Raw genomic sequence first — 26,292 nt, 5'->3', positions numbered from 1 at the left:
GTGACCTTCAAATCCAAATCCAAATTCCAATCTCAATCTCTCTCACTCAAGAAAAGATGGCTAGCATTGGTTTGAAGAGGATTATGGGTGCAATTAACAAGTGGAGGCATGATGTTTGAATATCAATTGAACACTGCCAGCCAGAAATACATGTTAATGCTTCTACCTTGTGGGAGCTCTTTTGGTGACAAAGTCTCCTGTTGATACCGTATAAAGACATGGAAACTGCTGAAGAGGCCTCTCCATTGCTTAAAATTCAATGAAAACATCTATCAGAAACTATATTGGAAGTTAAGATTTTGATAGGTTGAGCAATATGGGGGACCTGCACAACAAGACCCTAAAGACGTCAACACTGATGACCCGTAAAACAATGAGCACTCTCCTATTTGTCGCTTCCTGCCTTATTTTGGTTGTGTCCGGGGTTCGAACCCCAGACCTTGCTTATATGATGCATTGTCCTTGTCAACTGAGCTAAGCTCACGGGGACTCGACTTTGTTCTTATATCTCAAACAACATTTTTTGTCAAATTTCCTTTGTCAAATTTCTTACTTGCCCGGAGTGTGGGGTTTCCTTATTTTGATGAATGAGTTGAATGGTAAGAGCATATTAATTTGTTTGTTTCTTTTTTAAAATACTCAACTTCTTTGAAGTTTGAACGCCCATTGACTCAAACTATTGACACAAGTTTCAACTCTTAAGGTCGGCCATTCGACTAATCCACAGTCAGCCGATTAGAGCACTCGACCACAGATTTGCAGCTTTCTAACTAGAGCCCGTTCACTGAGATTTGAGCTCATGTTCTCCAATGGTGTTGAGGTACCTACTACTCAACCGGCCCGGAGTGATTTCTTACTGCATTTTGATCATTTTAATGTTAAGTTAAATTGAATTATTAGAAAAAGTAATGAAAGTGCACAGACATTGAGTAGTAGATATCATATAGATTGAAAGTAGCTCAATTATTAAGTATAATTCGGTCTAAAGGCATGAATACTGCTTAAAACAAATCCAGTTCTCTACAATAATAACTGGGAGAATAACCCTCCTCCACAACTATTCAACTTCGCTACGATATAGGAATTATATTATAACTGTCACAGCATAGCTGTTTTACAAACTTCGACTATTTTATGAAATACGAACATAGTCATACTACAACATTCACATGATTATTATTTTCTCCCCTTTGAACTTGCTCCAGGTAAGAAAAAGCCTCTGGAAAGGGTAATAGCAAATATGCATGGCCAGCATCTCAGAAACTTTTGCTTATTAAAATCTATCAGACAGGAGATGCCGCTTTGATGATGTGAGCATATTAGCTTGAATTATTTGTCTACATGCCTATTATGCTTCTATTAGCTGCTCTTTGTAAGTATAAGAGACTCCTCGATCACCATCGACTACCTGTCCATTCCCCCTCAATATCCTGCATTATATTATATCCAAAAATCTAAAAATGAGCCGAGAAATGATCTTGTTATAGACTAGAATGCATGATCTTTGATATTGCACCCCCTTTTGTAATTCACCTTATTTGAGGTAAAAAATAAGATAAAGTTATTGTTTGTGTGTGTTTCTGTTGGTTCATTACCCAAAAGGGAAATATTTAAGAATGAGATAATGATGTATTGTGCAAAAACATTGTTGTATTGAAAATAGAAACATAGAACAGTCATAGAAAAAATTATAAATAATTGCATTTTTTGTTTGGTTGAAGTTCTATTTTCTTTTCAAAAACAAAAACCACTTCCATACCATTTTTTTGTCAACAATCCCTCGACTCCTACAGGACCTCGAGCATGAATCCGACTTGTACTTATTCCAACCTGATCAAAATTTGAAGGAACCAAAAACATATGAGAAAAATAAAATAACTATGACACTAATAACAATAGACTTTCTGGAAGATGCATTACCTCTGCCCCTAGTCCAAAGCGTGCTCCATCACAAAACCGTGTACTTGCATTGTGGAATACAGCAGCACTGTTTGAACATAAGCCAAAAATGAATATTTTAAACAACCAACCGTGTACATGAAAACACATTAAAGCATGCATGCTACTAAAGGTTGGTATCCTTGATTCTTTATTGTAGTTACGAGATAAAATCCAAGGAATCTCAAGAAACTGATCATTCAGGACTAGATATGCGGTAGAAGTGGGTGTAAATGGGATACAACACGATATAAAATTTTCTGTAGGAGACAAAAACAAATGGATCATGTACTGGACAACAGTGATTTTGTGCAATTTACAGGCTCCAGAGGACCCTCAGGTCTATGGAATGATTTTAGGGGTAATTGTAAGGTAAGGTGAAGGATAGAATAATTTACACAAAAATTACTAATCCAAACCATGCTTGATGACAAGGTCTTATGAGCTTTAATAGTATATACATGAGGCAGTATCCTGAAGCAATAAGCCAGCTATTCTGCAAGTTTAAGTGGTTTGGAGTTTGGCTTTCCTTAGTAAGATCTTAGGTTCGAGTATTCTAAATGGAAAAATAGGTGCTAGAGGGTTTGATCCTATAATACCGTTTCCCTGGCTTATCTCGAATAAGTCAAGGTCGTTTTGACTAAAGGATACCGAGGGTCTAACAAAAGAAGAAGCTTTAAGCCAGAATTCAAGATTTGGTGGCAGGAAATAAACCTTATGTTTGCCGAGTTTGGGGAAAAAAAAAATACTAAAATTAGTTAGTTAAGCATCCATGATGTTTGCTTCTTTTTACCTTTTTTAACTTGATGGGACAAAGTAAAGGTTTATCAGATTATATAGATGGTAATAAAGCAAATTAGCAACTACTGATATTTGCATGACTTGAGAATTCCATCTTATCATGCTATGTAAGTGTAACTGTAGGAAGTAAAGGATAAACATGGTTACAGCCAAAAAGAAAATACATACCTGTCAACTTGAGATAAGAATGTCTCAGCCACTTCAGAGTCTTCTGTGACAATGCACTCAGTATGCGCACTGCAGAAAAATCGAATAAAGCAACGGAAACCTTTTACACACTATAAAATTAGTGATAATGATAACAAAAATGAAAATTATTCCAAAGATTTGAACATGCCTTCCATGTTTATTTATGTGGTCAATGGCAACAAAGACGTCCTCTACAATTTCAATTGTGCAAGCAAGTGAGCTGTACTCATGATGCAAAGAACTCGCTTCAGAAATATTTAGCACAGCACTAGCTTTTGGTCCACCATATATTTGAACACCTGCAAGCCATTTATCTTTGTTTATACATGTTTTCCCAATTTCGAGGCAACTATGATCGACTTTCTTGCACAGTTGCACCATGCATATTCAATCATCACAAAAATTGACTAGATTTAAACACAAAAAAATAATAGAACAGAGATTTCATTCAATTTGTATACTCCAATTATTCTTATTAAAACAAACAAGAAAAATTCAATTTGAACTAATGCTTTTCATATAAATCTATTTGGAAGTAAGGTCAAACCTTCACGTTGGAGTTCAAGGATAAGCTCGTTAAGTCCACCATTACATAGATCCTTGTGTACAAGAAGAGTCTCCTAAGAATATCATGACATTATTTTAATGAGAACAGTCCATAATTCTATTCACAATCACAAATACCAAGCAAGCAAAACCCAACTATCCGCACAGAACATTTTTTACAGGGAGCAAAGCATTGCAAAGGATATGAATGCTAGTTACCATTGCATTGCAGGCTGCAGGATAATCAGTCTTTGCATCCCTAACTATCTGCTTTGCCATCTCAATATTAGCAGACTTGTCGACATATACATGACAAATTCCATCTGCATAAAAGAAAAAATATCAATAGAAACCCTAGCTTATTTTACATGTCTTTGCATAGGGAACTTATATATGATACATTACCAGCATGTCCAAGAACAGGGATTCTTGTTGACTCCTTGATTTGAGAAACAAGCTTATTACTGCCTCTAGGGACCACAAGATCTATCACATCATCAAGCTGTGGCAGAGTATAATTATTATTAAAAAATCATCGCAAAAAAGTATAACTATGAGGATTTTCACTTGTAATATTTACCTTGAGTAGATCTGGAATTTCATCTCTTGAAGTCACAAGCCCAATAAGTTTGCCACTGACTGTATCCGGTATTGCTGAAGTTATGACCTAGAATAAACAAGAAATATGTAAAGGTAGTACTTATTTATAACTAAAATGATAGTCCAGATTGACCTGAAAAAACTACAGCCCTGACTGAAATAAATAGGTAAACCTTGTGTAAGACCGCATTTGATCTTCGGGCTTCCTTTCCTCCTTTAAGTAATAAGCCATTCCCACTTCGAATTGCCAATGCTGCTATCTATTAATTCATTTAAACAAACAAATTAATACATCAACATCCATATTAACTAAAAGGAAATATTGCATAAACGAAAAGGATATACTGAAACATGATGATATAATGAAACAACAATCAACTTATACTAGATAGTTATATTTGTCATGCTAAATAATTTTTGAAAATGGAAGATGAATAAGACAGGGTGCCGTAAATACCTGAACAAGAGCATCAGGTCGAGACTCAAATATAATCAGGAGGACACCCAGAGGACATGATATTTTCTCCAGAACGAGTTCATCAGCTAGCTGGACACATAATAGCAATCAGAACTGTCAAAATGAGTAAACTTAGTTTTTGGGCAAAATCAGTCAGTAACTATATTTTTTTATCTTAGTTCAATATCAGTGAACACAAGTTACAAAATCCATTTCAGATTTGTCATTCAACCAAATACTCGAAAGATGTTACATCTGTCGAACACGTTAGAAGATATTACACATGTTACAGATGGGATGAATAAGAGTTTGAAGGACCAACTTCTGTTAGTCCAAGTGACAAGGAGATCAGTTATGCTTATGTAAGATTTGGGATTCAATACATTTGTGGATATAAAATTACGTTCGGGAGAGTTTTGCCACCTTCTACGAGTCAACCTAGCTCGACTCGGATTATATCAAGGGTCTAGACCAAAAAGTAATAGAGTTCGGAGGCTAAGAGACCCTCCGTAAAATGAAATGAAAGGGGTTTTGATTTGACCTCAGTTCTCTTCAAAATTTGACCAATTGGTTCTTCCATATCTGCCAGCACGCGCACAGACTTTGCAAGACTAGAGATCTGTTAAGTACAAAATCAAAGGTCAGACAAAACACATGCTCACATTCATTAAAAAACATGTTTTGGATTGTGATGAATATGTGTTAGACAAAGAAAACAATCAAAATCTAGGTGTGGTATCCTTCAACTTTAACTCCAGTATATGCAAACCAAATTTAAGTTCTTGCCTTCTCAGGCTTCAGGGTTAAACGTGATATCAGAGACTTGTCATATCCAGCTGCCACAGCAACAGCAACATCAGCCTGATTTTCAAGCATAATCATATTTTGGTTTTTCTCCAATGCATCAGCCACTGCCAGCAATATTTTCCTCCTTTCTTCAGATTTTAGGGCCTGAAAGCCAAAAACATCAATGTAGTTCAAATGACTAACCTACTTCAGTTCAATGTGCTGGGAATAACAAAGGCATTTAAACTCTTATACTATTCCGTCAAAGCTTGGTGTAAATTTCCTTACAAAACTTGTATTTCAAAAAATACAGATCAGTCACCAAGTTCATTCTCTGACCCTTTAGTTCTCCATGAAGGTGAAGGTGAATGTCATAATATTTTAAACCTTAATTGAGCTAGTTTAGAGATAAAATTAATGGGTTTATGGGCTCATATTTGCAAGAACAATTAAGATGTTTTCTCATTATATTACTGTTTTTACCTGAAGTCTTCTAGAACTGTTACGTGCTGCGACGGCCATTTCATGCGCGCTCTCTTCCTTTATGTTTTTCCACAGATGTGCATCTCTATGAAAGACAGTGCCTATTTTCTCCCCTTGAAGCACTCGTATAATGTTGTCTGTGGCATAGCCACTAAAACAGAGTATAAATACAATATTCAAAGTCAGTAAAATGTAAAACCCAAATCTATACCTGAAATCATATACTACATGCAAATTATAATATTGATCATGGCAAATATCAGAACCCTCTTTCATTACTTAAACTAATCTCCGACTAATAGATACTTTTAGCAAATACCAATAGTTGAAGAGTTTAAATTTGAAATATGCCACTGTAAAAAGTTTTACACTGTCAACAAATCACAACCACGCATATGTATGACTTTAGAAGTAATTAAGATTAAAGTCAAACAGTTTTTATGATCTATGATTGACTAACAGTGTAAAAAGTATTTACGCAAACGGTGTATATAAATTAAATCCATAGTTGCAAGTGGAAAAAAAAAATCATTTTTCTTTTTTCCTTTTTCCCCAGAGTTACATGCACTATGACTATAGCATGATAGAAATGTGCATTTTATTTTGAAAATAGCTACCTTCATTCTTCATAAAAAGCACTTTTCTATTTAAATGAAACACATTACAAAATGTTGAATACCTAGTTATAATAACAGGGATGCCAGCATGAGCAGCACAAACAGCAGCATTGACTTTAGCAGTCATACCCCCTCTGCCCAATCTTGATTTGTCTCCAAAAGTAACTTCTCTTTGATGTTTCTCTTTTATATATGTATGAATTAATTTTGAGTTTGGGTCACTTGGAGGACCACTATAAAGGCCCTCAACATCACTTAATAAAACTAAAAGGTCAGCTTTAAGTTCAAGGGCTAATAGACCAGCCAAACTGTCATTGTCCCAAAAAATACCAGAAGAATCCTGCAGGCAGTGCTTACAATTTAAGGAAATATCAAGTATTACAAAACCCACCGTGACTAGACTAAGTAGTCAAAAGCAAATTAAAAATTTTAAAAAATAAATAAATAGAGATAATTCAATGAAATGAGGATAAATATATTTCTAATCACCGTAAAATTGAAGGGGGGAAAAGTTGATTCTGGTCCCTACAAAAAGTTTTTCATTTTCATTCACACAATAACAAAACTAGTGTTATTAGTCCTCATCAGTCCCTCATCAGGAACTAAATGACACAATTGACACGTGTTTCAGGGACTAAAGCGGATAAAATACTGGTAGGGACTACAATCAATTTATTTTTTTATCAATTTTATGAGGACTAGAGATAGATTTAACCCGTTGAAATATTGCAAGAAGCCCTAGAATACCTCATATGGCGCCTTCCTAGTACTAACAGCATCATTTTCATTGAAAATGGGGATGACCTTCGATTCTAATAACGAGGTAATTGTGTCGGATAGTTGTTTTCTGAAACCTGAATCCCTAAAAAACCCATCATTCACTAGTAGTTGGGAGGAAGTCACATCTAGCTGCATAAGGAAAATCTTGTATCAGCATCAATATGGAAGAAGAACTTTATTAAAAGGAAAAAACAACTACTAAGCAAACTAAGTTTTGGTTCGACCTGGCTAAACATAGTATCATACAGAGCCATGAGACTACTCTGCCCAACAGCCGCACATGCTTTTCCATCAAGGTCACCTTGTGGCTTTTGAAGATCAGAAAAGCTGCATAACAAGTCAACAATATGTATTAGGTTTGTCATTCTTGTCCTCTGTCACTCTTTTACACTCCAAAACTAATTAGTATAAGCTTGTTTGATTAATATTTTTCTAAATGCAAAGAGGAAAGCTATGCTTTGCGAGACCTCAAAATCGAAAGCAAACAAGTTAACGTGTGCCTTAGCTCCTTCAAGCCTTTATCAGTCTAATCTAATTCTTATTCAGAAATCGGGGTTAAAAGATTAAAAAGGAAGCTTGCTGAAGTAAGGAATATCAAATCTAATGACTTCAAGTTATGTTTACGACTAATATTCTTCTTTCTCTAGTGTTGCACGAAAACTCAATACTTTTTGGAGCATCACCTAAAGCTGAAGTTGTTAGCAATTTTTTCAATCTGAAGTAATGAGCGTATAATGTACAGGTCATTGGAAAAGATACAGTTATTGGTAGTACAAGATAATTTATAAGAACCTGCTATTAGCCAATTTCCTATATCTAAGTCTTTGTCTGCCAAGACCAACAGCACCCGAAGTCACCAATATAACTTCATAGCCTTGAAGGTTTAGATCTTTAAGCTGCAACAATTTCATCGGAAAGACGTATTTCAGTAACAGAACAATAAACGAAAACATGCACACAAACAAATGCATGACAAGTAACCATTTCACATAACAAACGCAGAGAAGCTTTCTTTTCGTTCATTTCTTCGAAATTGATAAACAGTTTAACTAAGCACAATTTAATTAACACTTATTTAACAAGATATCATAGGAAGTTTAATTAAGTGCTTATGTCATGAAATAAGTCTTAACAAGCTCTAAATAAGCTCTTCAAAACACTCCTTTGTTCTTAGACTGAAATTATGTGCAATTTATGAACTTATATATACAATCAATGCCATACAAATATATACACACATACCTGCTCACATAGAGCTCCAAGTCTTCCCAATGCTAATCTTCCATCACTTCTAGTAACCACAGCTGTTCCAACCTTCAATAAATAAATAATCTTGTTAACTAGTATTCTAAAGGTATTGATTATAAAATCAAGAAATTATCTTGTTAACTAGTGCTCTAAACAATTAAATTATGCAAATAGATTGTCTGAACTCACTCATTTACATTACTGCGAATTTCAATCAACCGATTTTAATTAGACAATTCATATTATAACTAAGATCTTGTTTGGATAAACAACTTCTTTTGCAGCTTATAGCGTAAGCGCTTATGAATAAGTTGTTTATATAACACAAGATCAAATAAAGTGAAATTCTTTTTGTATAATCTATAAGTTGTTTCCATAAGCTATTCTAGAGAGATTATGGAAATAAGTTGAAAATAGCTTATGAACATCTCATAAGTTGTTTTAATGATTTTTTCCAACCAGTGTCACAACTGTTTACACCATTAAATAAGCTCAAATAAGTCAAAATAAATACACCATTAGTGTTTTAGACCTAATTTGCAAAATTTCAATATGAACCGTGTTAGATCAGACACAGATCACGTAGCTCCGTAACTATGTTGATTGCCGGAAATCTAGGTCCATAATTCATGCACCAATGTAGGAAAAAAAATGCAATGACAAAATCAAAAGTAAAAAAAGCAAAGCAAGTTTAAAATCAAAGAAAATTAATAGAACTTAACACATCACGTGATTTTTCGTTAAAAAAAAATAAAAATCTAATTTATCCTTTTCCACTATACATTACATCATTACAAAACACAATTCAGAAAGGAAAAGAAAATTAATTAATTAAATTTACATCTATCTTCATATACAAACCCGATTAATCTGTTTCAGTATACATTTTCCAAATTCCAAAATTATGATCCATAAAAAGAATTAATAAAAAATTTGAACTAAAAAGTTCGTTGCAAAATAAGAGAATACATTTTTATCCATAATCTGTAACAATTAATAATAACAGTTAAGTTAATTTGATAAAACAAGAAAAACGATGATGAACATTGATCATGCTAATCAGTGTGATTAAGCAATAATCAACAATAAAAGTGTGATTAGATATTGGAAAAATGATGAAGCATTGAATTAGCGAGTCTGAACCTTGACGATAACACGATTAACAGAAGTGACGAAAGCTCGAGTTGGATCCATGGAGTTTTTTCAAAGGCACGCAATGACTGAGTCAAGAAGAACGAGTTAGAATGAACTCTGTGAGTGACGGAGAGACCCGAGTTGCGAAAAACGAGAGTTTCGAATATGGAAAATGGTGAAAGCGGGAGAGGAAGATATATAGGAGTTGAATTTCAGTGGATGTGGGGTCTGCGAATCACGGATGTTTACTGCTTCGTTTATTATTGGTACGATACTCTGACCACCTTCCCATTCTCGTGGACTTCTTTCTCATTTTTTACTATTTAATATCTATTGTGATGTAATAAAACTTCACTTTTAAAATACCTTGAATAATTAATGTATCTAGTTATTATTATAACATGTATACATTAATTATTCAATGTATTTTAAAAGTAAAGTTTTACTTATCATAATGATCGGAGAGAGTATGTAATTTAGATGATATGTTTTATGAATGTTTAGTTTGGATTTTCAATTTCGTCTATTTGGTTTGAACTTTTTACACCATTATTGATGATAGAAGATTAGTTTGGTGTATGCATGTATCGTTATTGATGTCGAAAATCGACAAATATAATTATATTCATTTAAATAAATATATGTGTGTGGATGTGTCTATGTGAGTATTGCGGTTATATATGTGTGATTGCTTCAAAGTTTAGTTTATACAGTTCAAATAGTATGGTTTGCTCATTTAAGTGGTTGGGAGGTTGATTTTTTTTTTCAATGGAAAATGTTTGGTATGTTAATTTATTTTTTTTGTCATGACTTGAATTTTGGACCTCCAACTTTTTTACACTTTAACTCAAATTAATTGAACTATCCAACTCGCTGGAATTTGATTTGTGGCTCTCTTTCATTTGTGGAGAAATTTAAGTTAAGAGGCCATAATAGAATTCTCATTGTGTGTCTGATAGGTTCTTTGACAAGATTTGTCATTGCTAAAAATATGTGAAAACTTTGTATCTATAACATGGTAAGAATAAAATAAAGTATAACTAATTTACATTTGAATATCAAGCATGTGATCATGCTTTGATATTGGTGGTTGTGAACGGAAGAGTATTTGTTGAAAGAGGACAACCATTTAACTATTTGTATGGTTCTGCTTTGACAAGAATTGATTTTAGATGAAATCATTATGTAAAATCTATTTCGACTAATAGAGAGTTGCATATAAAGTTATTTGTGTTTGAATATATTCATATAAAAGTAAATAGAATTATAAATTTGAACGTAAGAATCAATTTTAAAATCAAAAGCTATAAATAGTAATTTTAAGCAGAGTTATTTTAATCCTAAAAATTGATTTTTAAAAATAAATAAATAATTGTCATACATAATTCTATGAAGTTAGAATTGTTTTTGCCAATTGAAAAGCACTTCTGAGGCATTTAAAAGTGAAACAAAACACTAATGGATTGTTGTATTTAGAAAGAGAAAAATATAATAGGGTTAATAGTGTTTTATCTCCTGTAATATAGGTCTTTTTTTGTTTTCCTTTCTGTAAAATATTTTTTTTGAGTTACCCCCTGTAAAATATTTTTTTTTGGAATATCCCCTAATAGGTCATAAAAAAACGACTTTATTTTTTTTGCAGAATTTTTTCGTTTTTTTATGACCTATTAGGGGCAAAAAAAAAATATTTTACAGGGAGGTAAATCAAAAAAAAAATATTTTACAGGGAAAAAACCAAAAATGATCTATATTACAGAGATAAAGCACCATTAACTTAATATAATATTGTTTTTCTAAGTTTTATCCATGGATATATTTTTTTAAGTTGTTACTTATTTTGTTTGGACCTTGACCGATATCTGTCTTTTGGGTCTTAGAAACATTTCTTTTTTTTAAGAGGATGTGACGGATTTGTTTAAGAGTTTTTATAAAATGGTTATACAGTCATCATTATTAATAAAATAATAATATTTATATTTTGTACAACTATTTTAAGACAATTTCATAAATATAAGTAAAAATAAAATAAAAATATAAAAGATAAAATTATAAAAAAAGTTTACATAAAATAATTGCGTAAATATCATATCTTTTATTTATTTATTTTTTGTCAAATGATCTTGTGTATTCTCATCGGTCATCATAACCTGACAAGGAAAGGGCTATCATATTGTTTGTACTCTTATATTTTATTTTATTTTATGAGAAAAATGGTATCATAATAGGATCTAATCGAATGATTGTCCTTGCATAAATGATTAAATAAGTATCACACTTAATTGTAACCCATTTTTTTATTGGTTTATTTCACACGACAAGTTAAAAAAAAAAAAAAAATTCTAATTCGCAGACAAGCAGGTCCCACTATATATGAAAGGCATATATCAAAGTTCTCAAAATTGACACCTATTTTAGATTATTTAAAGGAGAATGCCGAGTTAAAATATCAAAATGAGTAATTTTGTATAGATTATTTAAGAAATAGTAGATCATCCGGCCACTATTATAAACAAAATTTTATTTTTTAGATTCATTCAATAAATGATGTATGTGATCTATTTAATGGATCACATACATCATTTATTGAATGAACCTAAAAAGTAGATTTTTGTTTATACTACCTCCGTCCCTAATTATAAGATTCTTTTGAGATTTTTTTCTGTCCCTTATTATAAGACCTTTTTGCTATTTTCAACTACATTAATTATTTCTTTACATACATGCCCCTATTATTATACATCTTTTTCTTCAATCAACAATAAATAACATATTGAAAACATAAACCAACTCTCTCTCTTAAAGGATAAAATTGTAAAAACAATAGTAATTGCAAACATATTTAATACAAATATTCATTATCTTAATTCCCGTTATTTTTTCAAAAAGGTCCTATAATTATGGACGGAGGTAGTAATAGTGATCGGAGGGTGTAAGTAAAGATTTGTTTTCTTGAAAAAGAAAAAAATAACTAAAATTTGTATTTTGAAGACAAATTTTCTATTAATAGAATCCTTAACCATTGTCCTTAGGACGACACTGGTTAGCAAGATCCATATTTAAATTAGAAAAATGTCCAAAATCTAAAAATATACTCCATCCGTTTCAAAATGAGGGTCGTTTTAGCCAATTGCACACAGATTAAGAAAAGTAATAAAGTAGTCAAATTTCATAGCAATTTGACTAAAATAACCTTACTTTATAAGAACAAAACAAACTTAAAGTTGCATTGAATATTGTGTGAAATAGATAAAAGTTTGAGTATTTATTGAGGAGGGTAAAGTTGGAAGAAAAAAATTAAAGTTGTATTGGAAATGTAAAGCGACATTCATTTTGAAACAATTTTTTTTTGCTAAAACGATACTCATTTTTAAACGGATGGAGTAAATTTTTTTTTTTGACAAAAGAAAAATCATATCTTGAATTGTTGTATTGTACCTGACACAAATAAGTCCATCTGCGGCTCCATGTGCCGCATAAAGTAACCCATGTTCTCTCTTTTTCATTTGATCTTTCAAAAAAAAAAAAAAAATCTTTTTCATTAGACAAAGTTTGTATAATAGATTTGTTTTACACTAATTATAATATAATCATTTTTGCAATATTCCGATAAAAACAAAACTATAACATGGCCAAAAACTATTTATATCTCTTTTTTCTTAATCATCTGATTTTCGAAAAGATTTATAGTAAGTTAGAGTTTAGACATGGGATATAAATGAAGTATGATCAATATAATTCCAGATTCAAGATTTAAAGAGATGAGTTTTTTTTTTTATATTCATTAATAATTTATATAAAAAGTAGTTTTTTAAGGCTAAACTTACAAATAGCTTTCGAAGAAGTCCAATTTAAATAAAACTGTTATACTTTGATAAATACATCAAGTTGATCAAAATCTAGCAGCATGTTATTATTGATAGTTATAGGCAAGTCTTATAATATTTTCTGGTGCAACATGGTTTGTAAAACCTATGTTGGAGGTGTCGTGCCCGTATTTGTCCAAAGAAAGTTTTAGAGGCCACACACTTGTCTAAATTAAAGAACCATAGACCACACATCATACATGGTTATATACGGCCAAAAACTTACATATTTTTATTGTCATTTTGGTCCATATTGGAGGCAGTGTCATCACACCCACTTCGGATGGTTTTAATATCCTATTTGAAGGTATATTTTCAGAACAGATCCTACAATATAGTAGGATTTCGAAACAGTTGGAGATGTGCAGTTTTATTTTGGAGAGTTATGGTTAATAGTCTGCTTTCATAATTTTAGACAATAACACAAAACATCTTAAAAAGTGAGCAAAAGTAATCTTTGTAGTTGTACCAAATATTCAATTTTAACTATTGTTCCAACACATGCATCCAAATTGCAAAAATATCTCTTAATATGCCTTTTATTAGTAATATCATAGATAATACCGACTCACCAAAAAACACATTTAAGCATCAATTTAGCCAACAAAATATATATTCAATGATGTTTTTATATTTATGATACACTCAAGGTGTTCAAAGACAAAAAAAAACTCATTTGATTGTTTAGTCTTTAATAAAACACTAAGAAAATAAAGAAATTGATGCAATCATGAGTAAGTACCTTAACAATCAAACGCTTAACCTTGTTAACAAAGGCTCTTGAAGGATCCATGTTGCTCAAATCCTCAGTTTCAGTTATCAAGTTAAGGTGATTTATTGTTCCATTACCATTAGTAAGGGGTACCTCAATAGGTTTGGTGATGGTGGCAAATTTGGCAAAGCCATTTTGCAAAACTTCCATTGTTTTTTCTTATGAGTTTTGCTAGCTAGTATAATGAGGAGAAAGGTGAATGAAAGAAATAAGTGATGATGTATTGATGTGAGCTTTAGTTTAGAAAGACAAGGGCTTTTAAAGGCACTGGATTTTGAGGTTTGTCCTTTCCTAACTAGAATTTTTGACTATGATTTGCACAAATTGTACTATTGGCTTATCTCAGCCATGAATAAAATTTTTCTATTTTTTTATTTAGAAAAACACTTGTATTATTGAGTGACACGGCATATAATAATATTTTGTTGACTTATATAAGTTTAGAGGTATTATACTATTGCAATATATAATTGGTAAGAATAATGTATAATATATGCAAGGTTGTAGGTTTAAACCTCGGCTACCATCAAAAAAATATACTGGTAAAATTACGTTTATGGTTATCCCCGTGAGTTTAACTCAGTTAATAGAGACAATGCATAATATATACAAATTTGAGGTTCAAACTTCGGACACTCCACTTTTCAACATTGACATTTAGGTGATCATTCATGAGATCTCACATTAGAGATGAAGGAGTAAAGTGAGCAAAAAAATTTCTCGTGAGCTTAACTCAGTTGATATGGACAATGCATAATATATGTAAGGTCCGGAGTTCGAACCACAACCAAAAAAAAAAATGAGCAAAAAAGTAAACAGAATTAGGAAAACTAACGGTAACACTATACTGCTTTCTACATTTCCATATATACATATTTGGTACAACTACAAAGGCTCAATTACACAATAGAACCATTATTAGAATATTGAATTGCCACTCAAACTTTTCACAATTCAATTCTTCTATTGACACAACATTGATCAAGCTTCTCACAATTCACTCTTCAATGGCTTTGTGAACACTTTCATATTCAACACCTAAAAGTTGTAAACTATAATATTAATTGCTATGATATAAGATTTTTTTTTACATATACATTGAATCAAATCATATTTAAGCTCAAGTAAGTAAATGAGCTTCACCAAGGATGAATCAGAAGAACTCGGGTTTGATTTACGGGTGGAACAATTTTTGGCGAGCTTATACTTACTCTACGGCCGAATTCCAGATTACTATGATCCATTTTCCTTAAAAATCGGAGGATTAACTCAAAAAAAAAAAAAAAAAAAAAAAGCTTCATTAAATTAGTTCCTAAAATATCTACATGAAATGATTGCATGCATGCCTGCCTAAAACAGTTAGACTACTAGAGTGTATACAAATTAAGTCCTTAAACTATACCGACAAAAACATTTAAAAAAAAAAAAAAACTCATATTTTATGGATTTGTCACATGTTTAAAATCATAAATTTGTCCCTCAAACCGAGTAATTTTAGATTTGGCCAAATTGAGTCAGGTTTGACCCAAACTATGAAAATAAATTCAAAATAAACACTTTTTTACGCCTCTTAGGATTGAGAGGATCGACTTGTACTCTCATAAACACCCTTAATTTCAATTACTTAAATCAAATCCTATGTTTTCGATCAAATTATTTTAGTTCCTATAGGAACTCTATATTTAATTGCTTTTAGAAATGTTCATCTAAGTATTCATAAAAAACAAAATTAATATTTATCTAAGCATAATTTTTTTTAATGTATCAAGAGTATCAAATGACATAATCATGACTTTTTACTTCAATCATGATTTTGACATGCTTGATACATTGAAAAATATTGTTGTGATATAATTGAAAACTTATTTCATTTAATTTTTTTTATATGAATGAAATTTCAATTAAGAAGACACAACCAATACAAGGTCGGAGAGAACCACCAACATCATTGAAGATTTACAATAAAATTTACGTATAACCTACCAATTACGAGACTAGTACTCAAGTCACAAGTCATAGTTGGAGTTAGTAGGATTGTCAAACAATTTGTGCCAACTGTGATTGGTGAAAACTGATATTTACAAATAAACTAATTGAAAATATTATTATTTTTGGATAGATACACGAAACGATAATAGGCCATTGAAAATTCACACAAATAAGTAGATGAGCCGTGATTTGAATCTCGATCACAAAGTTCGGCCTAGTAATTTTGATATTTTTATCATGTGGAGTTTCTACACATTATTTTTCTCTCTAATGACAATCAATGTTATATATTCCTTTTGTTACATAAAAAATCGTGATTATATACAATAAACCTTGTTATAAAATTTCCCCAATGATCTTGTTATAAATTAAAATTAACAGAATTTTAGTATAATAATCCAATTTGTTTGATTAAAAGTATAACATAATAATAACCAATTAAAACTATATGAACAAAGATCACACATTGGTAAAATTACGTGGACCAAAATTATGAAGTATATAAAATAGGGTTAATAGTGTTTTTCACCCCTGTAATTTATGTCATTTTTGGTTTTCGCCCCTGTAAAATTTTCGGTTTGATTTTCACCCTCGTAAAATTTTTATTTTCCTGAAAACACCCTTAATAGGCCATTCAAAAACCAAAATTTTTTGAAAAAAAAAAAAATTTGAAAATGGCCTACTAGAGGTGTTTTCTGGAAAATAAATTTTTAACGAGGGTGCATGTAACACCCCGTTACCCAAAAGTAAATAAATAACAATAATCATCAGAGTATTTCACCAAACGGGTATGCTACATTGCAATTTCAAAATTCTTAAATAGAAAATAAAACTATTTAATCAAACCACTTGATAAAATTTGAAAACATAGCAGCGGAATAGTTTTCAATCCAACAACATCCTACGGCATTAAAGGCCTTAGCATAATTCATCAACATTGTTCAAAAGATAATTAAAAAGGCTCCACACCACAAGTTCCAAAATTTGATACATGGAAAGGAAAAGTCACATTAACAGTAAAGATAAATCCCATCCCACGTATCAGAGCCCTAGACACGACTTTGAGCCACCACCAACTACTCAGGGTCACCTGCAAGTTACCCATAGGAAGGGCAACGTTTTCAAGCAGAAGGGGTGAGATTCACAACAATAAATATAGATATTAAAATCATCAATTGAATCTAACACCCTAATCAACAACACATTATCTTGTAACATATAAAGGTATAAGCCACAAGCATCAACAACATCAACCACACCATAATCACATTGAGTATCATATATATGTATATATCACCTATTCAACACCAAATCATCTTATCAGATAACAACTGAATAACCACTAAGACTCATGCAATGACATGACCACTGCTAAGACACCATCTTAGACTTCTTAAATGAAATGCAATAATGCATGTGGTACCAATCAGGACCGAGGCCCTCACCGCTTTTGAATGGTTAAAGCATTCATCAGGACCGAAGCCCTCACCGCTGTTGAGCAACTAGTACTCCAGGACCGATGTAACACCCCGTTACCCAAAAGCAATTAAATAGCATATAAACATCAGAGTATTTCACCAAACGGGCATGCTACATTGCAAATTCAAAATTTCTTAAATAGAAAATAAAACTATTTAATCAAATCAACTTATATATATGAAAACATAGCAGCGGAATAGTTTTCAAAATCCATAATCTCCTGAACAACCAACAATAGTCTAAGGCATTAAAGGCCTTACATAATTCAACATCATAATTCAAAAACAACAAAAGGCTCCACACCACAAGTTCCAAAATTTGATACATGGAAAGGAAAAGCAACAATAACAATAAAGATAAATCCCATCCCACGTATCAGAGCCCTAGACACGACTTTGAGCCACCACCAACTACTCAGGATCACCTGCAAGTTACCCATAGGAAGGGCAACGTTTTCAAGCAGAAGGGGTGAGATTCACAACAATAAATATAGATATTAAAAATCATCAATTGAATCTAACACCCTAAGCAACAACACATTATCTTGTAGACATATATAGGTATAAGCCACAAGCAACAACAACATCAACAACACACCATAATCACAATGAGTATAATATATATATATATATATCACATATTCAACACCAGAACCATTTTATCAGATAACAACTGAATAACCACTAAGACTCATGCAAATGACATGACCACTGCTAAGACACCATCTTAGACTTCTTAAATGAAATGCAATAATGCATGTGGTACCAATCAGGACCGAGGCCCTCACCGCTTTTGAATGGTTAAAGCATTCATCAGGACCGAAGCCCTCACCGCTGTTGAGCAACTAGTACTCCAGGACCGAAGCCCTCACCGCTGTTTTATGCATATGCAATGGACCTACTTGTGTATATCTACATACAACTGACCATGCAATGCAACTCCATGTGACTCAACTTAAACAACATGTATGATTCGATACTTTGCATACATTTCATTCATCATCAGCAATCAAAACAACCACAATAATGCATAATTACATGAAACTATGCTCAACATAACAACATTAAGGTACTACCATTCAAGCACGAAATTCAACATTCAGGAACTGAGTAGCTCGCCTCGCGAGCACATCTGCTCGCCATGGCGAGTTCACAAAAACACTAGCTCGCCATGGCGAGTTCAAGGCGAACTCGAGGCGAGTGAAAATTAGGTGCTCTCGGGAAAAATGCTATTTTCTCACTCAAACTCCAATTCTAAGCTCCCTATTAATCTTTTTAACCTAAAACTTTCACCAATCATCATTAAAATCATCTAGGTACCTTAAACCATCCCCAAAACATCTTATAACAACTTTTCAAAAATCAAGTGTTAATCTGGGCTACTCGCCATGGCGAGTTGGATTGCTCGCGAGGCGAGCGATGAAGTTGCTCACTCGCCATGGCGAGCACAGCTACTCGCGAGGCGAGCGATGAACTTCTGTACGGGCAGAAAACTGGTTTTTCCCAAAAATCCCATTTTCCTTCCAATCACTCCCCAAATCAGTTTACAGATGAGAAATGAATGTTTCTATGCAACCAAAACTAAATTCTAACTTCAGAACAGCAATATCTACTCCAAAAACTATAAATTCAATTAAAACCCAATTCCTCAATTTCACTCCAAAAACCTGTTAAACTCAAATCAGACTTTAAAATCTATACTATTGAAGTAAACCTCACCCTTACCTTAGAAATTGAAGAAGAAATGCACAGCAATGATCAACTCTTGGTTCTCCTCTCTTGTTCCTGGTTTTCTCTCCCTTGGCTTGTTTTCACGTAAACTGCTTCTGACATCTATTTCCCAACTTCCCTCTAACTTAACTCCCTAATATTTCCATTAACTCCCCATTAATTTTAATAAATATTAAATAACTCCCCTAACTCCAAAATAACTAATATTTCATACTTATTTTAATTATTATTAAATAAACCATATATTAAAATAATACATCACATAGAACATCCAAAAATCACATATATATAAATACATGCATAAAATCCACATAAATCACCAACATCATATATAATAATATATATATTTACTCCACATAATAAAATAATTAAATAAATAACTAGGGCGTTACAACTCTCCCCAAATTACAGAATTTCGTCCTCGAAATCTTACCTCAAGCAAACAACTCCGGATACGACTCCCGCATCTTACTCTCCAGCTCCCAAGTCAAACTTTCACCAGTCGCTCCACCCCAAACGACTCTCACAAGAGGAATCTCTTTACCTCTCAAAGACTTCACCTTTCTGTCATCAATCCTCAATGGCATAGTCTCAACTGTCAGGTTGTCTCTAACCTGTACATCATCCCTTGGAATCACATGAGAAGGATCCGCAACATACTTCCGAAGCTGAGAAACATGAAACACATCGTGCAAATTCGAAAGATGTGGTGGCAAACCAACTCTGTATGCCACTGTACCAACTCTCTCTGAAATCTGATACGGACCAATGAACTTAGGAGTCAACTTTCTCGACTTCAAAGCCCGACCAACACCCGTCAAAGGAGTGACCCTCAGAAAAACATGATCACCCTCCTGAAACTCAAGATCCTTTCTTCGCTTGTCATGGTAACTCTTCTGTCGACTCTGCGAAGCTTTCATCTTTTCTCTTATCAACCTGACTTTCTCCGTAGTCTCATGAACTAAATCCGGTCCCAACACAACACTTTCACCCGACTCAAACCAGCATAAAGGAGTCCTACACCTCCGACCATACAAGGCTTCGAACGGTGCCATACCAATACTCGAGTGATAGCTGTTGTTATAAGTAAACTCAATCAAAGGCAAGTGACTATCCCAAGCTCCACCTTGCTCAAGCACACACACTCTCAACAAATCTTCCAATGATTGAATTGTCCTCTCCGACTGACCATCTGTCTGAGGATGATAAGCCGAACTCAACTTCATTTTCGAACCCAAGGCGTCCTGTAAACTTTTCCAGAACCTAGAAGTGAACCTCGGATCTCTATCCGACACAATGCTAGACGGAACACCATGAAGTTTCACCACACTGTGAATATAAATCTCTGCCAACTGCGCTACCGGATAACTGATATTAATAGGAATGAAATGTGCCGACTTCGTCAACCGGTCGACAACAACCCAAATAGCGTCATGCCCCCTCGGAGTGTTCGGCAAACTCGTCACAAAGTCCATAGAGATACTGTCTCACTTCCACTCCGGTACATCCAACGGTGTCAACAACCCTGCAGGCTTCTGATGCTCAACCTTGGACTTCTGACAAATCAAACAGGCATAAACAAACTGAGCAACATCCCTTTTCAAACCGGACCACCAAAACAGTTTCTTCAAATCATGATACATTTTTGTAGCCCCCGGGTGAATACTCAACCTACTCTTGTGACTCTCCTCAAGAATCAACTTCTTCAACTCTTCATTGTCAGGAATACAAACTCTACCTCTGAACCTCAGCACACCCTGATCATCAACTTTGAAATCACTATCCCTAGTGTCATTACCAGAAGTCATCAAATCAACAAACTTCAAATCTTCTTTCTGAGCTTCTCGGATACTGTTCAAGAAGTCACTATCAATTTTCAACATTCCCAACTGTATACTCTGAGGTGACAATTCACAGACAAGACTCATATCTCTGAACTGTTCTAACAACTCAAACTCTTTCACCATCAAAGCTGACACGTGCAACGTTTTCCTACTCAAAGCATCAGCAACCACATTGGCCTTACCAGGATGGTAATTCAAGCCAAAATCAAAGTCCTTCAGTAACTCTAACCACCTCCTCTGCCTCATGTTCAGTTCTTCCTGGTCAAATAAATACTTCAAACTTTTATGATCACTGAACACCTCAAATCTGGAACCGTACAAATAATGCCTCCAAATTTTCAAAACAAAAACCACCGCAGCTAACTCCAGGTCATGTGTAGGATAATTCTTCTCATGAACACGTAACTGCCTAGAAGCATACGCTACCACCTTACCATCTTGCATCAGAACACCACCTAAGCCCAGCTTAGATGCATCACAGTACACAACAAACGGTTCTTCTGGTTTAGGCAAAATCAAAACAGGAGCAGTCGTCAATCTTCGCTTCAACTCATTGAAACTACTCTCACACTGAGCATCCCACACAAAAGATTTACCCTTACAGGTCAACTGTGTCAATGGAAGAGCCAACTTCGAAAACCCTTCTATGAACCTGCGGTAATAACCAGCCAAACCCAGAAAACTTCTGATCTCAGTTACCGACTTCGGAGTCTCCCATTGTGATACCGCATCAACCTTTGAAGGATCCACTGCAATACCACTACCAGAAATAATGTGACCCAGAAAACTTACTTCATTTAACCAGAACTCACATTTTGATAACTTAGCATACAACCTCTTTTCCTTCAACACTTGCAATACAATTCTCAGATGCTCTGCATGCTCCTCCTCATTCTTGGAATAGATTAAGATATCATCAATAAACACCACAACAAACTTATCCAGAAAAGCATGGAAAATTCGGTTCATGTACTCCATAAAAACACCAGGCGCATTAGTAACACCGAAAGGCATCACTTTGTACTCGTAATGACCATAACGTGTCCTAAAGGCCGTCTTCTGCATATCCTCATCCTTCACTTTTATCTGATGATAACCAGACCTCAAATCTATCTTACTAAATATCTTAGCACCAACCAATTGATCCATCAAGTCGTCAATCCTAGGAAGCGGATATCTGTTCTTGATCGTAACTTTGTTCAACTGACGGTAATCTATACACAGTCTCATACTACCATCCTTCTTCTTTACCAACAACACCGGTGCTCCCCAAGGTGAAACACTGGGTCTTACAAACTTCTTATCTAACAGGTCCTCCAACTGCTTCTTCAACTCAGCTAACTCAGAAGCTGACATACGGTACGGTGCCATCGACACCGGCTTAGTTCCTGGAACAAGATCAATTGAAAATTCAACCTCCCTCTCTGGTGGCACATCAGGAATCTCATCAGGAAATACTTCTGGAAATTCATTCACTACAGGTAAACCATCAATCACAGCTTGATTTTCTAACGACAATTGTGCCATTAGAGAATACATCAGGATACCATCACGTTCAAACTGTTTCATCTGTTTTGTAGACAGAAGCTCAACCTCACCTTCTTCTTCAGCAGAAGAGAAATGTACCGTCTTACTAAAGCAGTTGATATGAACCCGATTATACTCTAACCAATTCATACCAAAAATCACATCCATACCCGTCAACGGTAGACAAACTAAATCAATCACAAAATCTCTACCAAACATAGATATAGGACACCGCAAACAAACAAGAGAAGTAGTTACTGAACCCTTAGCTGGAGTTTCAACAACCATTTCCCCTTTCATATCAGATATATCCAAACCCAACTTATAAGCACATTCAATAGCAATAAAACAATGAGTAGCACCAGTATCAATAATAGCAATTAAAGGAGTACTATTAAAGAAACAAGTACCTCTGATAAGTCGGTCCTCGTTAGGAGTCTGCGTACCAGTCAAAGCAAACACCTTACCACCAATTCTAGTCTTCTTCGGTTCAGGACACTGTGAACTGATATGACCTTCCCCATTGCAATTGTAACAGACAATATCCCCACGCTTGCATTCAGCTAAACTGTGACCCTTCTGACCACACCTGAAGCACTTCCTATCATCTCTTCCACAAACATTACTCTTGTGGCCTTTCTCACCACACTTGTAACAAACAATCTCAACAGGAGCATCTCTCCTCTTGGGCCTCCTATCATCACCCATCCTCTGCTTTCCTTTGTCAGCAGGAGCACTGTAAGGCTTAGGACGATTATGTTGTCCCTTACCCCTCCTCTCACTCATAATCTTATAATGAGCTTTGGTGTCTTCTTCATAGATTCTGCATCTATTAACCAACTCAGAGAAGACTCTGATCTGCTGATACCCAATAGCTCTTTTGATGTCGGCCCTCAATCCATTCTCAAACTTGATACACTTGGAGAACTCAGCTGTCTCCGCACTGTAATGAGGGTAGAATGTGGCAAGCTCCACAAACTTTGCAGCATACTCTGTGACAGACATGTCACCCTGTTTCAATTCCAGAAATTCAATCTCTTTCTTCCCTCTGACATCCTCTGGAAAATATCTGCCCAGAAACTCCTTCTTGAACATGGCCCAGGTTACCACAGCATCATTCTGTTCCAACACAGGTAACAGGCTAATCCACCAATCATCAGCCTCTTCAGCTAGCATGTGCGTCCCAAACCGCACCTTTTGAACCTCGGAACACTGCATGACCCTGAATATCCTTTCAATTTCCTTCAGCCACTTCTGAGCACCGTCAGGATCATACCTACCCTTGAAAGTTGGTGGATGATTCCTCAGGAAGGTCTCTAGCATCCTGGTTCCATCACCACCAGTCTCGACCTTAGGTTGCTGTTGAACAGCTTGAGCTACAGCCTCAAGCGCAGCAACAAGAGCAGCATCACTACTTCCAGTCATCTCGAGATTCTACACGACAAACAACAACTCAGAACAACAACAAAAAGCAACATTAAAGTTGACACTCTATCCTAGGTGGCTCAACACGACTCTACTACTTGGCCGGACGGACCAACCTGCTCTGATACCAAATTGTAACACCCCGTTACCCAAAAGCAATTAAATAGCATATAAACATCAGAGTATTTCACCAAACGGGCATGCTACATTGCAAATTCAAAATTTCTTAAATAGAAAATAAAACTATTTAATCAAATCAACTTATATATATGAAAACATAGCAGCGGAATAGTTTTCAAAATCCATAATCTCCTGAACAACCAACAATAGTCTAAGGCATTAAAGGCCTTACATAATTCAACATCATAATTCAAAAACAACAAAAGGCTCCACACCACAAGTTCCAAAATTTGATACATGGAAAGGAAAAGCAACAATAACAATAAAGATAAATCCCATCCCACGTATCAGAGCCCTAGACACGACTTTGAGCCACCACCAACTACTCAGGATCACCTGCAAGTTACCCATAGGAAGGGCAACGTTTTCAAGCAGAAGGGGTGAGATTCACAACAATAAATATAGATATTAAAAATCATCAATTGAATCTAACACCCTAAGCAACAACACATTATCTTGTAGACATATATAGGTATAAGCCACAAGCAACAACAACATCAACAACACACCATAATCACAATGAGTATAATATATATATATATATATCACATATTCAACACCAGAACCATTTTATCAGATAACAACTGAATAACCACTAAGACTCATGCAAATGACATGACCACTGCTAAGACACCATCTTAGACTTCTTAAATGAAATGCAATAATGCATGTGGTACCAATCAGGACCGAGGCCCTCACCGCTTTTGAATGGTTAAAGCATTCATCAGGACCGAAGCCCTCACCGCTGTTGAGCAACTAGTACTCCAGGACCGAAGCCCTCACCGCTGTTTTATGCATATGCAATGGACCTACTTGTGTATATCTACATACAACTGACCATGCAATGCAACTCCATGTGACTCAACTTAAACAACATGTATGATTCGATACTTTGCATACATTTCATTCATCATCAGCAATCAAAACAACCACAATAATGCATAATTACATGAAACTATGCTCAACATAACAACATTAAGGTACTACCATTCAAGCACGAAATTCAACATTCAGGAACTGAGTAGCTCGCCTCGCGAGCACATCTGCTCGCCATGGCGAGTTCACAAAAACACTAGCTCGCCATGGCGAGTTCAAGGCGAACTCGAGGCGAGTGAAAATTAGGTGCTCTCGGGAAAAATGCTATTTTCTCACTCAAACTCCAATTCTAAGCTCCCTATTAATCTTTTTAACCTAAAACTTTCACCAATCATCATTAAAATCATCTAGGTACCTTAAACCATCCCCAAAACATCTTATAACAACTTTTCAAAAATCAAGTGTTAATCTGGGCTACTCGCCATGGCGAGTTGGATTGCTCGCGAGGCGAGCGATGAAGTTGCTCACTCGCCATGGCGAGCACAGCTACTCGCGAGGCGAGCGATGAACTTCTGTACGGGCAGAAAACTGGTTTTTCCCAAAAATCCCATTTTCCTTCCAATCACTCCCCAAATCAGTTTACAGATGAGAAATGAATGTTTCTATGCAACCAAAACTAAATTCTAACTTCAGAACAGCAATATCTACTCCAAAAACTATAAATTCAATTAAAACCCAATTCCTCAATTTCACTCCAAAAACCTGTTAAACTCAAATCAGACTTTAAAATCTATACTATTGAAGTAAACCTCACCCTTACCTTAGAAATTGAAGAAGAAATGCACAGCAATGATCAACTCTTGGTTCTCCTCTCTTGTTCCTGGTTTTCTCTCCCTTGGCTTGTTTTCACGTAAACTGCTTCTGACATCTATTTCCCAACTTCCCTCTAACTTAACTCCCTAATATTTCCATTAACTCCCCATTAATTTTAATAAATATTAAATAACTCCCCTAACTCCAAAATAACTAATATTTCATACTTATTTTAATTATTATTAAATAAACCATATATTAAAATAATACATCAC

At 34.4% G+C, this 26,292-nt stretch overlaps 1 protein-coding gene across 5 annotated transcripts; it reads right to left on the bottom strand.

Annotated features, from left to right (window-relative positions):
- Positions 1-930: 930 nt before the first annotated feature.
- On the bottom strand, positions 931-14,451 carry LOC25491556 (delta-1-pyrroline-5-carboxylate synthase). Of its 5 annotated transcripts, XM_024782238.2 has the most exons (21): positions 14,185-14,422; positions 13,015-13,087; positions 8,440-8,511; positions 7,990-8,093; positions 7,422-7,524; positions 7,165-7,326; positions 6,480-6,769; positions 5,801-5,951; positions 5,318-5,482; positions 5,073-5,150; positions 4,532-4,621; positions 4,248-4,334; positions 4,055-4,141; positions 3,880-3,976; positions 3,694-3,797; positions 3,476-3,548; positions 3,077-3,227; positions 2,908-2,976; positions 1,921-1,987; positions 1,760-1,830; positions 931-1,430 (listed from the first exon to the last, which is right to left on the bottom strand). In XM_024782238.2, exons 5-21 carry the CDS (start codon positions 7,449-7,451, stop codon positions 1,349-1,351), a joined length of 1,854 nt encoding a protein of 617 aa, XP_024638006.1. In that variant the 5' UTR covers positions 7,452-7,524; positions 7,990-8,093; positions 8,440-8,511; positions 13,015-13,087; positions 14,185-14,422; the 3' UTR covers positions 931-1,348. The 5 variants fall into 5 exon arrangements, with proteins under 5 accessions (XP_024638006.1, XP_013454958.1, XP_013454961.1 ...); XM_013599504.3 differs by lacking the exon at positions 13,015-13,087 and having other exon boundaries at positions 14,185-14,451; XM_013599507.3 differs by lacking the exon at positions 13,015-13,087 and having other exon boundaries at positions 6,480-6,757; positions 14,185-14,450.
- Positions 14,452-26,292: the final 11,841 nt, after the last annotated feature.

The sequence above is a fragment of the Medicago truncatula genome, chromosome 4, assembly GCF_003473485.1.
Source record: "Medicago truncatula cultivar Jemalong A17 chromosome 4, MtrunA17r5.0-ANR, whole genome shotgun sequence".
NCBI lineage: Eukaryota > Viridiplantae > Streptophyta > Magnoliopsida > Fabales > Fabaceae > Medicago > Medicago truncatula.
The sequence above is the reverse complement of the archived record's forward strand: the minus strand, read 5'-3'. Positions and strand labels throughout refer to the sequence as shown.

What these genes read in the sequence shown, in the direction of transcription:
- LOC25491556 (XM_013599504.3), bottom strand. Translation starts at nt 14,364, where the DNA reads ATGGAAGTTTTGCAAAATGGCTTTGCCAAATTTGCCACCATCACCAAA. An exon ending in CAAATGCGGTCTTACACAAG is followed by an intron (nt 4,142 to 4,247) that starts GTTTACCTATTT and finishes TGTTTATTCTAG; the next exon opens with GTCATAACTTCAGCAATACC. An exon ending in TTCTTATCTCAAGTTGACAG is followed by an intron (nt 1,988 to 2,907) that starts GTATGTATTTTC and finishes ATGTTCAAACAG; the next exon opens with TGCTGCTGTATTCCACAATG.